At 45.0% G+C, this 15,460-nt stretch overlaps 1 protein-coding gene and 1 non-coding gene across 10 annotated transcripts in view; both read left to right on the top strand.

The window, feature by feature from the left end:
- The window catches only part of PALM2AKAP2 (PALM2 and AKAP2 fusion), a 457,899-nt gene that overhangs the window by 205,325 nt on the left and 237,114 nt on the right, over window positions 1-15,460 (top strand). For all 9 annotated transcript variants that reach the window (XM_072727724.1, XM_072727717.1, XM_072727723.1 and 6 more), the window contains one exon: window positions 2,586-2,716. In XM_072727724.1, the coding sequence (XP_072583825.1) occupies window positions 2,586-2,716 (131 nt within the window). The remainder of the gene's footprint in view (window positions 1-2,585; window positions 2,717-15,460) is intronic.
- Window positions 7,844-7,950, top strand: LOC112923120 (U6 spliceosomal RNA). Its single transcript, XR_003235610.1, has one exon. It is a non-coding gene; the product is annotated as a U6 spliceosomal RNA (small nuclear RNA).

The following is a 15,460-nucleotide window of genomic DNA, read 5'->3' as shown; positions in this document are numbered from 1 at the left end:
ACAGAGAGAGAAAGAGGCAGGGACACAGGCAGAGGGAGAAGCAGGTTCCATGCAGGAAGCCCGACATGGGACTCGATCCTGGATCTCCAGGATCAGGCCCTGGGTCCAAGGCAGGCACTAAACCGCTGAGCCATCCAGGGATCCCCTGCTCTAGAGATTTTCAAAATACTTTTTTTTTTTTTTTTACACTATCCGTAGTGGTGGTTGTAAATACACTCACAGGCACCATGTTACAAATGATGTATAGCTGTTTAAGTCTATTGGGGTGAGGGTAGTTCCTGCCTACAATCACGTTAGCATAGAGTCAGGAATAACTTACAAATGAACAAACTCACATCTTTGATTAATGGAAAGCCACAGGTCAAGTGCTATAAATATGCTTCTCTATGCACTGGTAAGAGTAACCAGAGTAACCAAACAGACCTCCACCAGTGAGTTATAATTAAAAACCAAGAATAACACCAGTGAGAACCATGGCTACCTGGACACCACCCTGATGTGTTGCTAACAAAAAGCCTGTTCAGAAGTGTAGGAATTCCAGCCATTGGGACTTGCTGCTGTACATCCAGCAGGGGCTTCATAGTCCTGTGTGGCCGCAGGATTTCTCTGTTGGGATGGTGAATCAGAACCGTTAATGAATTCTAACTTACTATAACTAAATGTAATTTTTAGTAACTCATTTTATAGCTTCATAATAAGTAGCTCTTATTTCCTAATCTCAAGAAAAATGGTAGCCTTTTGAATTGTCTATCTGTTGCTTATAAGAGCTACAGAAAGGAAACTGAAGTGAGTGTGAATTCTGTGTCCACAATGTCAGACAGATTCCACTCTCTCATTTCTGTAAGTCGTGTTTAATTGCATAACCTGGCTCTCAGCCATTACAAGGGCTCCCTTTCCTTTGCCTTGCTCAGCCTGTCTGATGAGGTCAAACCAGATTCTGATCTAGGTGAGGCCGGCAGCCAGCGAACCCAGTGCTTACTCCATGCTTACTCTATGTGGACTGGCTTTATAGCCCTATGGGACCAGGCTGAAACTGGCCACATGCCCTGCTTCTGGCCGACTCGGTGATGCATCCTTATGTACGCCATTCCCATGACCCCCAACCTGCCCAGGGTATGCTCAGCTGTGATGCCCAGGGTCAGGCCTCTGCAAATGTCCAATAGCCACCGTCTGCCATCTAGGGACTATGTAATGGAAATCCAAAAAAAAAAAAAAAAAAAAAAATCCCCTCCCACGCCTTCCTTGCCTTGCTCTTTGTTTTAGAGAGTTTCAGCAGGCCTTCTTTTATGCTGTTTTGATTTCCCTTGTCAAAGCAGTAATCGCTCCCTCCAAGCTATTGACCTGAAACTCAAAACCTTTTTATTTTGGGGTGCCTGTGTGACTCAGTCAGTTAAGCGTCCAACTCTTGATCTCAGCTCAGGTCTTGATCTTAGGGTTGAGAGTTCAAGCCCCATGTTGGGCTCCACGCCTAGTGTGGAGCCCACTAAAAAGGAAAAAAAAAACCCACCTTTTTATTTCACTCCACAATATATTAGTACAGTGGTGCAAATGGGGTGCATGATTTTATTTTATTTTATTTTATTTTATTTTATTTTAATTTTATTTTATTATTTTTTTTAATTTTATTATTTTTTAAGATTTTATTTATTTATTTATTTATTCATGAGAGACACAGAGAAAGAGAGAGAAAGAGAGAGAGAGAGTCAGAGACACAGGCAGAGGGAGAAGCAGGCTCCATGTAGGGAGCCCGATGTAGGACTCGATCCTGGGTCTCCAGGATTAGGCCCTGGGCTGAAGGCAGGCGCTAAACCACTGAGCCACCTGGGCTGCCCAGTACATGATTTTAACACCATTTGGAGACCACTGCTGAGGATGGTTGGGAATTATTAAAAAGCTTCTAAGAAGCATAACATAATTTTTATAAAGCATTTTAAGATGGACTCGGTAGTGGGTGATCTTAAGGAATTATATAATGGAATTGTACTTGCACAGCAAAATGCCCTCTATGTTTTAGAGATTCATACTGAAATAGTTATGGGTGAGATGTCATGATGTTTGTTATTTCTTAAAAAAACTTTTTTTAAAAGATTTTATTTATTTATTTATTTATTAGAGACACACACAGAGAGGGGCAGAGACACAGGCAGAGGGAGAAGCAGGCTCCATGCAGGGAGCCCGATGTGGGACTCGATCCCAGGTCTCCAGGATCACACCCCGGGCTGAAGGCAGGCACTAAACCGCTGAGCCACCGGGGCTGCCCATGTTTGTTATTTCTTTTAAAATGCTCTGGTGAAAAAATATGGGAAAATGCGGCGGACTGTATCATTATGAAGCTAGATGGGTTGCACTGGCATTCATTATATTGCTTCTTCTGTTGTCCTGTATGTTTTCAGCAGCTTTTTATAGTAGAAAATGCAGAAAAAAAACCCTCTGGTGGCTCTCTAGGGGCTGGGCCCGAGGGAAGTCAGGAGCCAAGTTAGTGAGGAGGCGAAGGTAGCAATCCAGGTGGACACTGATGAGGGGCGGAGCTCATGCTGTGGACTGAAGGGTATCATCTAGTATGTTCTCTTCCCTCATTCCCACAGTCCAAAGTGCTCCGGGAAAAATGGCTGCTGCAGGGTATCCCGGCTGGAACTGCCGAAGAGGAGGAAGCCAGGAGGCGGCAGTCTGAGGAGGATGAGTTCAGAGTCAAACAACTGGAAGATAACATTCAGAGGTAGGTGGTTCCCAGCGCCCCCCACCCTGACCCTCATCCCCATCCCCTGCTGGGGTCTTACAGCGCAAGTGACCACTGCTGTCCTCTAGGGGACCCTTCTCAGTGCTGACCCCTTTGCCCAGAGCTTGGGACTTGTCTTCCTAAACAGAGTATGTTGATATCCTTTATAGACTTTTCCAGAGAACCCCGAGTTATTACTCTGAGTACGAATTATTGTACTGGACTGACCTTCGGTAGAGTGATGTTCTCCTGGAGCAGGGAGCTGTTGGAAGCAGCTTGCCCCTTCGCTGAACGCCCACCTTTTGAGTTCTTCCACCAGCTTTTGTCTTTCTCCTCCTACCAGTCAGGCTGTTGGCTGTCCTTGCTGCTACAGTGGGTCTGTTGCCTACATTTGATCAAATCTGAAGTGGGGAAACTGTAGCCAGGGGTCTTAGAATCATATTAGGGCTGAATGAGGAGGGCACCACCGTGAGTTATGTGCCTGCGCTCTAGAAACTTGCTTTGTAGTGTCTGTTTGGCCGGCTCAGAGGGTGAGTTGGGTTCCTTTATGGTTTTCCCCCGGGTTCTGAACATTTCCATCTGGGAGACAAGTGACCTGCCCGTGGCCAGGCTCACATAGGAGCAAAAATATAGGTTTGCACTTGCAAACTGTCATCGTCCCAGGTCCCAAGTCCCAGGACACCTAGCCAGAGATCTGGGATGAGGGTGGAAGGTGGGGATCAGAGATGCCTTAGAACCAAATCTCCCACTCTGCCCCATTCCACCAAACCCCGCCTCAAATGTCAGCCTCGTGAGCCTCATCTCTTTCTCCTGAGGTGCAAGCTCTTTTAGAATATAAAGGGTAAGAGCTACCTCACTACCAGCCTTCAGACCCAGGTGTGAATGAGGACTGTGTGAGTCCCTGGGGACTCCAGTAGTGTCACTGGAGGGAAAAACAAATTGGCCGTGAGCCCTGAAGGCCTGAGTCCCTATTTGCTTAGACCCTAATGTCCCTTAAAGAGTTCTCAAGAGCAGCTTAGCTAAGTTTTGCTTGTGGGGGAAACTAGCTAAGAAAAAGTTTGTATGTGATGTGCATCTGTGCATCTGTGCATAGACATACACATACATGTGTATATGCACACACACACTTTTTTTTAGCACGCAGTGGGTAAAAGTTAAACTATTACCAGCCCCTTTGGATAGATAGATCTCTATATATCATTAGAAGAAGAAAATCTTAGTCCTGGAAATAATAGCATCAAGCTTGTGAGGACAAGAACTTCTAGAAAGTGGGAAAGGTCTTCCCATCAGAAGCCCAGAAGGTAGAAGGGGGAAGGGGCCAGGATGAAGTCATGAGTCCTGAGCCTCTAGATTCCTCTCTTCCCAAGTGGCTCAGCTGACCGCGTCTTAGACAAGATGAGGGGGGCCAAGGATTATTGAAAATGTTGACCGTAAGTGGAGGAGGAAAAGGCCTCTGGGAGAAGTGGTTTCATAGGAAGTCTCCAAGGGGGCAAGTCCCTGGTGCTTTCAGCTGTAGTGACGGTTGATATCATACAGCAGCTTCACTTTGTCTTTACTCTTGTTAAAAGGTCCATCATTTTCTGGTCTCTTTCTTACTAGTTTTATATGATCACGACAGACAGATCTGGTGCAAAGCAGAAAGCTCCACAACTATTTGTTGGATGAAAAATTGGGGAGGGGTACACCACATATCAGGGGAGCTCTGCCGGGCAGAGGAAGCCTGGAAGATTATTCTCCAGGCTAACCTGGCAAAAATCCTAGGAGCCAAGTGGCTTGAGCAGTGTTCACTACTTTGGATGGGAAGGGAGGCAGTGTATAGATGGGTAGAAAATGTTGTTTCAAGTCATTTTTTCAAACCCTGACTATCTTTTCTCACTGAGCCTCACACATTCATTCATTTCATCCCATGGGTGTTATAGATGGAAGACAGCAAGGATTTAGAAAATAGGATCAAATTAGTTCTCTGACCTATTCTTCTTCTTTTTTTAAATGGCATTAGAAAATATGATCTTTCCACCAAATGGGCAGTTTCACTTTGGCTTGTGTACACGTTTACCGTTACTCTGGCCTCACGGTGGTAACCCTTACCTGTGGGATGAACCATCACATGGAGAAACAATCTTAAATCATGGACAGTTTTGACTACATTGACCATGGGAATGAGGTAGAAGAGCTAGGGCTACTTTATTGTTCATGTGGGCGTCACCATATTCAGAAAAATAAGGAAAATCTCTTTTTATCTTTTGAGTCAACAGAATAAAGAGGTCACTGATGTATGCAGGCCAACCTCTTGGATCCCACTACAGAGACAGATAGCCAAGCCAGGAGGAAAGAAATCCTAGCAGCCTAAAAGGGTAGGGATGCGGGTGATTGGGTCTAGATTCGGAGGGCGTTTCCTTCTGCCACAATCATGGTCCTGCTGGACATTGGCCATTTGCTGGGGGATGAGCTATGTTCCCTGGAGCTGCTTTTCTGTAGGAGCAGGGCTGCTGGTGGGCATCATTTCCTCCTCAGGGCCCCCCGGAGGGAGGTTTCTTCCTATCCCGGAATTCAGTTTCTGCTTCTCCTCATTTTACTCACAGCTCCTCTGCTGGACCGGTTAGCATCTTTAGGTTCCAGTGCCAAGGGAAGAAGGGAGCTGCCCTGCCTCTCCCCTTAATGGACTCTGAGCCACCTAAGCCGCTTTCCTTAGGCATGGTTTGGTTCTCTCTCACAGTCCTACAGCTTGAACACGCCCTACACGCTCCTTGGAAGCACGGGCCTCCTGCAGTCTTACAAGCTATGTGGACGGGCCTTCCCGGCTCTGCTCACTTTGGCTGAGCTCAGCCAAGTGACTCCAAGGCATAGATAGGTTGGACGAGTCTGAGCTTCCTTCCCCCTGCACTAATGAGCTAACCATGACTGTTTCCTTTTATGGCCATGGCAGGGGAGCAAGAAGACTGAGCAGAGACGAACTGCCCAGAAGGCATTGGCCATAGCAAGGCAGCCCCGCCCCCAAACCAAGGCGGGGAGACAGACAGTCAAGCTTTATTTGAGGGAACCTTGGAATTGTGTGGCAAAGGGCACAGATTCAGGGAAGGGTAAGAATGGGTCTAATAATTCACACTTCCAGAAGTGTGACTATTCCATTGAAAACTGCAAGCAATAGAGAAAGTCTAGAAAAACGAATTCATGAGGAGGAAGATGACCTAACACAAGTTGCGGTTTCAGGAGGACAGAGAGAAGAGAATGAGAGGAAACTGGAGTGACTTTGAGATCAAAATCAGAATCTGATCTTCCTGTGGTAGGAATCCCGGAAATTGGCTACAGATCAAATGCAGAAGAACCACAAAATAAAGGAATTCTAAAGGTGACTTGCTTTGTTTGAAGCAGAATATCAATCTTTAGATCTTTAGATTTGGGTCCACTAATCTAAGTCACTCCTGTGCAGTAAATTAGATTCCCCTAAAGAGAGACGCATGGGGCACATGGGTGGCTCAGTTGCTGAAGCATCTGACTCTTGATTTCAGCCCAGGTCATGATCACAGGGTCCTGAGATCGAGCCTTGTGTCGGCCTCTGCACATAGTGTGGATCCTGCTTAAGATCCTCTCTCCCTCTCCTTCTGTCCCACCCCTCCCTCTTCGCTCTCTCTATCTCTCTAAAAAATCTAAAATATAAAAAAGAAGAGAGAGCAATGCAAACTGTTTTCAAACCATAAAGTATATGAGTACAGTTGTGCCCTGAAGGCATTATAGCCCTTGCTGGTGAACCAAGAGTAGCTTGAAAAACCTGCAGGAACAGTAGAGAATAGAAATCAAAAAGCAGGGAGGATGCATACAAGGAAAGATTAAGGGAAATCTGTGTCATTTCATTTGGAAAAAGAAAAGATATTAGGAGCCTAACTTGGAACTTCAGTGTCTGTAGGATTTAGGCCATGTCTTAATTCCTTGTGTCTGGGCCATTCTGAATATAATAAAGACTTCACATAAAGCATGAGACTTTGCACTTAAACATGTTTCTTTCCCTAGATATCTTCGGGAAGAAAGAACATAACCATCTTTCCATTTCTGAGTCTAAAATTCTTTAATAGTGCCAGTAGTCCTACAGTAAGTTCCAGGTTTACAGACATGTTGTTGTTGTTGTTGTTGTTTAACCAAAGTGTTATTTGTAAATTGGTGGTTGTTTGGAACTAAGAATGTTGTCTCTCTTCCAAGACTGTTATATGTGGTGCTCAGATTTTGAGGGCAGCCCATAAGGAGGGAGGGAAGAGGACAGGGGAAGGAAGAAGGGAGAGAGGAATGAATGAACTAGACTATTAAATGCTGGGCATTACAATCGCTGGGGAAGCTTTATTTTTTTTTTATTTTTTTTTATTTTTTTTACTGGGGAAGCTTTAAAAAAAAATATATATATATATATACATTATTCCCAGGACTTACTCCAGGAAATTTGGATTCAGTGACCCAGGTGAGAAGCCCTGGAATTCATGATTTTTTAAAGAGTGCTCCAGATAATCTGTGCAAATCACAGTCAGGTTCAAAAAAGATTGCTGTAAATGGGAAAAAGAATAGCCCACAAATAGAAAGTAATTAAGAGCACTATAGCCCTGCAGTGATTCTATCTGGGAGAAAAGAAGGAAAGGACTGGTCACTGCAGTGGATAAACAGATGGTCGTTCTTTTGTACAACTTTTCCCTGGGCAGTGTCAGGAGAGCCCAGCCTATTGATTATATTCGTGGCTCTCTAGAAACCAAAAGTAAAAGGGGCTGAATATGGTCAGAATTGTTGAAAGCAAAATCTGTACAAAGATTTCCTTCTTTTAAAAAAAAAAAAATTTCAAATGTCGCAGCTTCTTTCTGTTTATTTCCTACTGGAGTGCCGTACTGAGAAAGCTCAAAGGATTTTTTCTCTGGCTTGGGCCCATTGTCAACCGCTGTCAATGTTGTCACTGTGTGCAGTGGGTCGCAGGGACCACATGTGGGCCTCGCATTTATGCTCTTGGAGACTTCTGGCAATAAGGCCCACCCTAGCCTTGTGTGTTTCACATCTGCTCCAGTCAGCAAGTCTTGCTGCTTGCCCTCTGATTTTCCCACTTAATAATTCTCTAATTTCATCAGATTTTATTCACATGTTGGAAACAGCACTCTAGTGCTCGCTCCGGCAGCACATATGCTAGAAGTGGAATGATACAGAGAAGATTAGCATGGCCCCTGCGCAAGGATGACACACAAATTCATGATGCTCTGAAATATAGAGTCCTTAGCTTTCTTTGCTTAGTGAGAAATAGGGAAGAAATTTGCTCCCCCGCCCCCCCTTGGAATTACCCCAGTGAAGTTGAGAAACTTCAGGGAGTAGTAGATTATCTAGCTCTGCTGTTATCTTGCTGTGTGACTCTGAGCAAGGCTCTCACTCTCTCTGGTCTCAGTTTCCTCATCTTTTCAGAGTCTTGATCTTCCGGGTCTGGTATTCTGAGAGTCTCTAATTTAGGAGGTTGACTAGAGATGCCTTTTCTGAGCAAATGTACCTGTGCAGAGAAATGCTCCTGCTTTTAGAGACAGGCCAGAACTAGGGAAAGAGGTGAAGTTCTCAGGAGACCAAAGCCCCATGTGTGAATCACTGACTCATCCCGGCAATGACTAATTCATCTGATCAGCTGTCAGCGCTAAAATATGTCCCATAAAATATTGATTGAAAAAATATCAAAGTCCCAGCTGCCAACCTAGGGAGGGGCTTTACAACTTTTTAAAAAGAAAGTTCAAGATGCAAGTGGACCAGCTCATTTCTGCTTCTGAATTAAGATTCTTGGAGCGCTTCTGTTGGCCTCTGATGGATACTAGAATTCACTTAGTTTTCCACATTCTTAAGAGGCTTAAAGCAGAAGACTGGAGGCATTAGGCAGAAGCATGTGTGTGTTATATGGTGGGATTTTGGCAACCGACGAGATGACAGCCATCCACAAATAACTGTTCTAGAAAAGGCAGCCACAGAAATGTTCATTGGAATCACAAAGGACACTTGCTTGGGATTCATTGCTATTTTTGACTCCATGAAGCACTGTTCTTCCGCAGCCGGGTACAGAGCACTCACATGGGTAGTCCACATCTGTGCACTCCCACCCTCCACAGCCACATCTGGCAATCCAGCCCTGTCCTCCTTCCCATTCTTTGTTTCACCATAACGAAACTACGTTATACTATAAACCATGTAGTGGGATCCCTGGGTGGCTCAGCGGTTTAGCGCCTGCCTTTGGCCCAGGGCGTGATCCTGGGGTCCTGGGATCAAGTCCCGCATCAGGCTCCCTGCATAGAGCCTGCTTCTCCCTCTGTCTGTATCTCTGCTTCTCTCTCTCTCTCTCTCTCATGAATAAAAAACAAACAAACAAACAAAAAAACATGTAGTGATATAGTGGCATCACCATTCATCTAATACTCATTGGTCTCTTACTCTCTTCTGGGAGTCCCTAGCTTTTTGGCCTCCACTTAATTCATTGATTTTCTTGTTTTTATCCTCATAATACTCCCATGAAGTGGTGGTGATAACGATGATGCCCATAACACAGGTGGGAGAACTGAGACTTAGAAGATAAAGTAACTTGTTGCCCCAAACGACCCCATTAGTAAGTCGAAAAGTGAGGGGCACCTGGCTGGCTCAGTCGGTAGATAGAGCATGTGACTCTTGATCTCAGGGTCATGAGTTCAAGCCCCACGTTGGGTATACAGCTTACTTTAAAAACAACAACAAGAGTGAAAAACGAGTATTTAAGCTGGGATCTGTTTAACTCCAAAGCACGTTCTCAAAAATCTGAACAAAAGTTAAGTTCAAAGTTTTTGAGACAGGTGAGATTCAGTAAAATCACAGTAAATGAGTTCACCTCCTGATATAGGCAGATGCTTCTTCCTCCTCAGACCCCAGAGTCTCCTCAGGAAGCAGGTAGCCAACGTGCCGGGACCCCAGAGCGGTTGGGCTGGGATCCATGGAGAGTGGTCATGTGGTTCGGGGGGCCGCCCCTTCAGGTTCTCTCCAGAAGTACAGGCTCCATTTTAGCGGTGGTTCCTTTGTCTCTTTCTTTTTCTTTCTTTCTTTTTTTTAATTTTCTTTTTATTTTTTTTACTGGAGTTCAATTTGCCAACATATAGCATAACACCCAATGCTCATCCTGCCAAGTGCCCCCCTCAGTGCCCATCACCCAGTCACCCCAATCCCCTGCCCACCTCCCCTTCCACTACCCCTTGTTCATTTCCCAGAGTTACATGTTTTGTCACCTTCACTGATATTTTCCCTCATTGTCTCTTTCTGAAGCCCTTTGCTCCTGCATGCACTCTCTCGGCTCTAAATAGCCTGAGTCTCTGCTCCAAACAGTGTGTAGTTATGTAGAAGGCTCCCAGCAGGAGCCTAAAGTCAGGTCAGGAACCTGGACCTTAGAGTCTGACTTGTATTTGCAAGTTGTTTGATCTTAGACTTGATGTAACTGTCTGCCCTTGACACCTGTTCCCTGGCAGTAGCAATGCCCATCTGGAAGAGTTGTCGTCGTGTGTACAGATCATGTGCTTTTGTGAACTGCCAAGTACAGTAGGTTGTCAGTAAGTAAGAGTAGTGCTTCTCTGGTTCTTCCCTCCTCCATCCTTCTGGAACAGGGTTTCTCAATAGCAGCGCTATTGACATTTGGGCTGTCCCACGTATGAGCAGAATCCCTGGCCTCTACCGGGAGATGCTAGCAGCACCCTTCCACCCCCAACATGACAATTAAAAATCTCTCCAAGCATTGCTAAATGTCCTCCAGCTGACAACCACTATGCTAAAGCCTGGAATTACAGGTGTTGGTACTGAGATAAAATCACTCCATCAAGTAGCTTCAGAACACTGAGCCCTGGGATCCCTGGGTGGCTCAGCAGTTTAGTGCCTGTCTTCAGCCCGGGGCATGATCCTGGAGTCCTGGGATCAAGTCCCACATCAGGCTCCCTGTTGTGGAGCCTGCTTCTCCCTCTGCCTGTATCTCTGCCTCTCTCTGTGTCTCTCATGAATAAATAAATAAATCTTAATTAAAAAAGAACACAGAACCCTAAAAAGACTTATGTGGCAAAAAGACAAGAGAGACATGCCAGCATAGATATGGGGAAAAGGGAACGTATGAGCACTATTGGTAGGATTGTAAATCGATAGAAAGTGGTACGGAGGTTCCTTAGAAAATTAAAAATAGAACCAAATGATCCGTAATTCCACCTCTGGGAATATATCCAAAGGAAATGAAAACATTAACTCAAAAGGTATCTGCACCAGGGTGCTGGGTGGCTCAGTCGATTAAGTGTCCGACTCTTGATTTTGGCTCAAGTCATGATCTTGGGGCTGTGAGATTGAGCCCCAAGTTGGGCTCCATGCTGGGTGTGCAGGCTACTTAAGATTCTCTTCCTCTCCCTCTGCTCCTATCCCCCCCACTTTATGCACATATGCACGTGCACACACGCACTCTCTCTCTCTCCCCCCTTCTTAAAAAAAGATATCTGCATCCCTGTGTTATAAATAGCAGCACTACTTATACTAGCCAAGACATGGAAATAACCTAAGCGTCCATCAGTGGATGAATGGATAAAGAAGATGTGATATACATACATGGAATATTATTCCATGATGGAATGTTCTTCAGCCATAAAAAAATGAAGAAATCTTACCGCTGGGGACAACATAGATAGACCTTGTGAGGACATTATGCTAAGTGAAATAAGTCAGAGAAAGACAAATACTGTATGCTCTCACTTATATGTGGAATCTTAAAGAAACAACCAACCAAACAAAAAAAAAAACAGGTAAAACAAAAGCCCAGGTAAACAGATGAAACAAAAAACTCATCGGAAAAGAGATTGGGCTTGTGGTTACCAGAGGTGGAGGGTGAGGAGGAAGGGGACAGTGGAAGGTGGCCAAAAGGCAAAATTTGCGATTGTAACTAAATAACTATTAAATAACTAAATGACTACACATAGTGCACAGCAGGATGCCTGTAGCATCCTGCCATAGGATATATAGGGAAGTTGTTAGCAGAGTAGATCCTGAGAGTTCTCATCACGAGGAGAAGTATTTTTCCTTTTTTCCTCTGTCTTTTCCTTTTATTGTATGAGAAGGCGGATGTTAGCTGAACCTATTATAGTGATCATTTCACAATATATGTAAATCAAACCATCCTGCTGTACACTCAAAGCCCATACGGTGACATATGTCAATAATTTCTCGATAAAACTGGGGGAAAAGATTTATGAAGAGGACATTAATGATTTTCAGTGCAGAATGACATAAGTGTTTCAAGTGCTTGCCGTGTAAGGCTTCTCTCAAGCACTGAACCGTGGAAGTCAGTTCTGAGTTAAAAAGACATGATTGCTTTTTTTAAAAAATATTTCTTTTCGCATCCAATGCTGCACTGATTTTGCAAAGGCAGTGATTTTTATGACAGCTCGTAAAACCATAGAATCTTAGAGTGTACCTAACTGAGGTGTAATCTGGATCCACTGCTGTCTGACACTTGAATTTGCAATGAACCCAGTGAGTGGGAATCAATACATAGTCTCTCCCTGGGGCTGAAAGTGACACCCACGTCCACATGGGAACAACTTCCCCTATTACAAAGGATCCTCCTTTGGGGTGAAAGTTATGTTGCCTGCAATTTCCATGGGTTCTCTGGTCCTTGCTCTCTGGGACCATATAGAAAAGTCCCTCTTCACAGACTCTGAAATCTGAATGCTTATGATCTGTGGTCAGCTCTGGAAGCTGGGACAGGTCAGGGAGGACACACTCTCCTGGTGCATTCAGCACGTCCCTATCGCCCGCGTGTGTCTTAGTGGCAGTGGTGGGAGCGCCTACTTCCAAGAGCCTACTGTGAGATCCCAAGCCATCTTGCCTTATTTGGGTTTTGTGGGCTCCATTGTAATTGCCTCATTATTGGTCAGGTAAACCGTGTTTAAAGTATCCATAATTACAAAAATAATGGGAGACTTTTCCTCATACACTGAGATCACATAGGAGCCACATTTGGGAAATGCTTGCATTTTCCAGCCCCTAGAAGAGTTGCTGTAATTGAAGAAATTGTGCAAAGTCAACTTTCTTGGCAACCGGCCCCAGGCTTTTTGGCCTACGAATGCCCTGCCTCAGGTCTCCCCTCTACCAAAAGTATCCCCTCTGAAAATAGCATTTTTCTGCCCTCTTGCTGGTAAGATGGTCACTTGTAACTGCTCTATATTCTTGGTGGAACAAAGGCATCAAGTGTCCTGTTGATATTTTTCTCCACGGTTTTCACTATTGTGCATTGTGAAGGCAGTGGATGGTCTTTTGGATCCTTTTCAGCGAGGACAGTCTATGATCTTACAACACAGAGTCCTGCAGTGGAGTCTGGTGGCTGTGGTCTGGTGGCCATGGGAGGGCAGGCAGGCTCTGACCCGGGCAGGAAGCAGGCATATGTGGGCAGGCTGGTTTGACACTGCATCGCCAGGGGCCTGGAGCAAGTCAATCTCCTAAGCATGCCTCTATCATGTTTCCCCCTCTTTTCACTGCTGAGGCCCCAGAGAAGAGTTTGGAGGGACCTGCAGCCACTGGAGACTTGTCACAGCAAGTCCTGCCCCCGCCAGCCATGCTAGTTTCTCCTTCCCTCACCTCCAAGCTGGAGCTCCCACTGCAGCAGATGGGAGACAAGTGCACAGACCCACTCCTGTTCTAGGATTCCAGTTCCCTAGCAAGCTCATGCCAGGACATTAGAGGAAACATCCCCCTTCTTTCTCCCACCCTGAAAGCAACTTCTGCCATCAAGGATTCTTTGACTCTCTTACCCAGGATGTACACAGCAGCTGTGGGAGGGTCAGGCCAGGGGAGAGGGAAGGGGGACAGTAATAGGTGAGATAGGTTGGGGCACAGCTATTACAAGGGATTTGCCTACATCCTCATTCCTGTCCCTTTTTTGAGAAACTATTTTTAGTCCATCTGGGGCACATGTACTGTTATATTTGCAAAATGAATAATTCAGATTTATTGCGCTCATGGATTCTTTTTTTTTTTTTTACTGAAATATAGTTGACACACGTTATGTTGATTTCAGGGGTGCAACATAGTGATTCAACTTCTCTATACCTTACGATCTGCTCACCTCATGTGTAGTTACCATCTGTCACCACGCGGTCCTATGACAGTACCATGGACTATGTTCCCTGTGCTGTGCCTTTTATTTTCGTGACTTAGTCTTTCCAATACTGGATCCAAGCCTGTGTCTCCTATACTCCTTCACCCATTTGTCCCATCTCCCCGCCCAATGCCTCTCTGGCAAGTGTCAGTTTGGTTTCTGTATTTATGGGTCCGCTTCTGCTCTTTGTTTATTTGTCCTCTTGGATTCGAAGTAAGGAATTTGAGCAGAGAACAGTAGGGATGACTTGTCTCTGCTCCACAATGTGTGGGGCCCCAGCTGGGATGGTGCAACTGGCTGGGGGACTTGAAGAGCTGCATGCTGAAATCACCTGGACACTTCTTCACTTGCATGTCCAGGGCCTGAGCTAGAGTGACTCAACGTCTGGGACTAATGTCCAGGGCCCCTCCACAGGCTTGGCCTCCTCGGTACACAGCAGCTGGATTCTGACAGGGGGCACCCCAAGGGAGAGTGTCTGGAGCACAAGCATCGCAAGGGACCCAGCTGGAAGCTGCAAGACTTCTGTCTTGGCCCCTCGGAAGTCTCATAGCATCGCCTCTGTTGTATCTTATTGGTTTCACCTGAGCCACCAAAGTCAGCTCAGACTCAAGGAGAGGGAAATTACCCTATTTTCTGCTTTTATTTTTTTAAAGAGAGCATCATTCAACTAACATCTTTCATGAAGCTAGAAGACTTTCTTTTTTAATGTTTTTTATTTAAATTCAATTTAGTTAACATATAGCGTATTATTAGTTGCAGGGGTAGAATTTAGTGATTTATCATTTGCATATCACACCCAGTGCTCGTTACATCAAGTGCCCATCACCCAATTATCCCTGCCCCCCACCTCCCCTCCAGCAACCCTCAGTTTGTTTCTAGAGTTCAGCATCTCTTATGATTGGCCCCTCTCTCTATTTTCATCTTATTTTATTTTTCCTTGCTTCCCCTTTGTTCATCTGTTTTATTTCTTAAATTCCACATAAGAGTGAAATCATACGGCATTTGTCTCTCCCTGGCTGACTTATTTCACTTAGCATAATACCCACTAGTTCCATCCACATTGTTGCAAATGGCAACATTTCATGGGCCACCACTTGGAAAGACCACTGGGTAGATTCCAGCCTGCTTTGCTTCCTCAACTCCCTCCTTGGGCAGAAACAAGCTGTACAAACATGTGCGGTGGCCCTGCCTCTTTTTGACCTCCATATACCTCCTTCTTGTTGGTCATCATGATATTTCCAGTCTCCCCTATTCTTACATGATCTCGGGTAAGTCTGGACGAGATGGACATGAAACTTTTTATAGGTAGCTGGGGAACACAGAATTATACATGGAACCATCAATCAATTGTATAATGGTGGGAAAGGTCTAGTCATGGAAGTTCTAGAGGAGTATATAAGGGGAGGGGTAGCTCACACTCAGAATAGGAAGTGCAGGTAAGACTTCCTGGAGAAGGTTTGAGAAGAGATGTTTTTCAGCTGTTAGATAAGTGTTTTTCCATTCCATTCCATTCTGTTGGTTCTTAGCTAGGATGTAAATTCTATGAGAACAAGGACTTAATTGGTTACCCTTGTATTAGTTTTCTGAGGCTGCTATAACAAGTTACCACAAAC

This window comes from Vulpes vulpes, chromosome 12, assembly GCF_048418805.1.
Source record: "Vulpes vulpes isolate BD-2025 chromosome 12, VulVul3, whole genome shotgun sequence".
NCBI classification, from domain to species: domain Eukaryota; kingdom Metazoa; phylum Chordata; class Mammalia; order Carnivora; family Canidae; genus Vulpes; species Vulpes vulpes.
The sequence above is the reverse complement of the archived record's forward strand: the minus strand, read 5'-3'. Positions and strand labels throughout refer to the sequence as shown.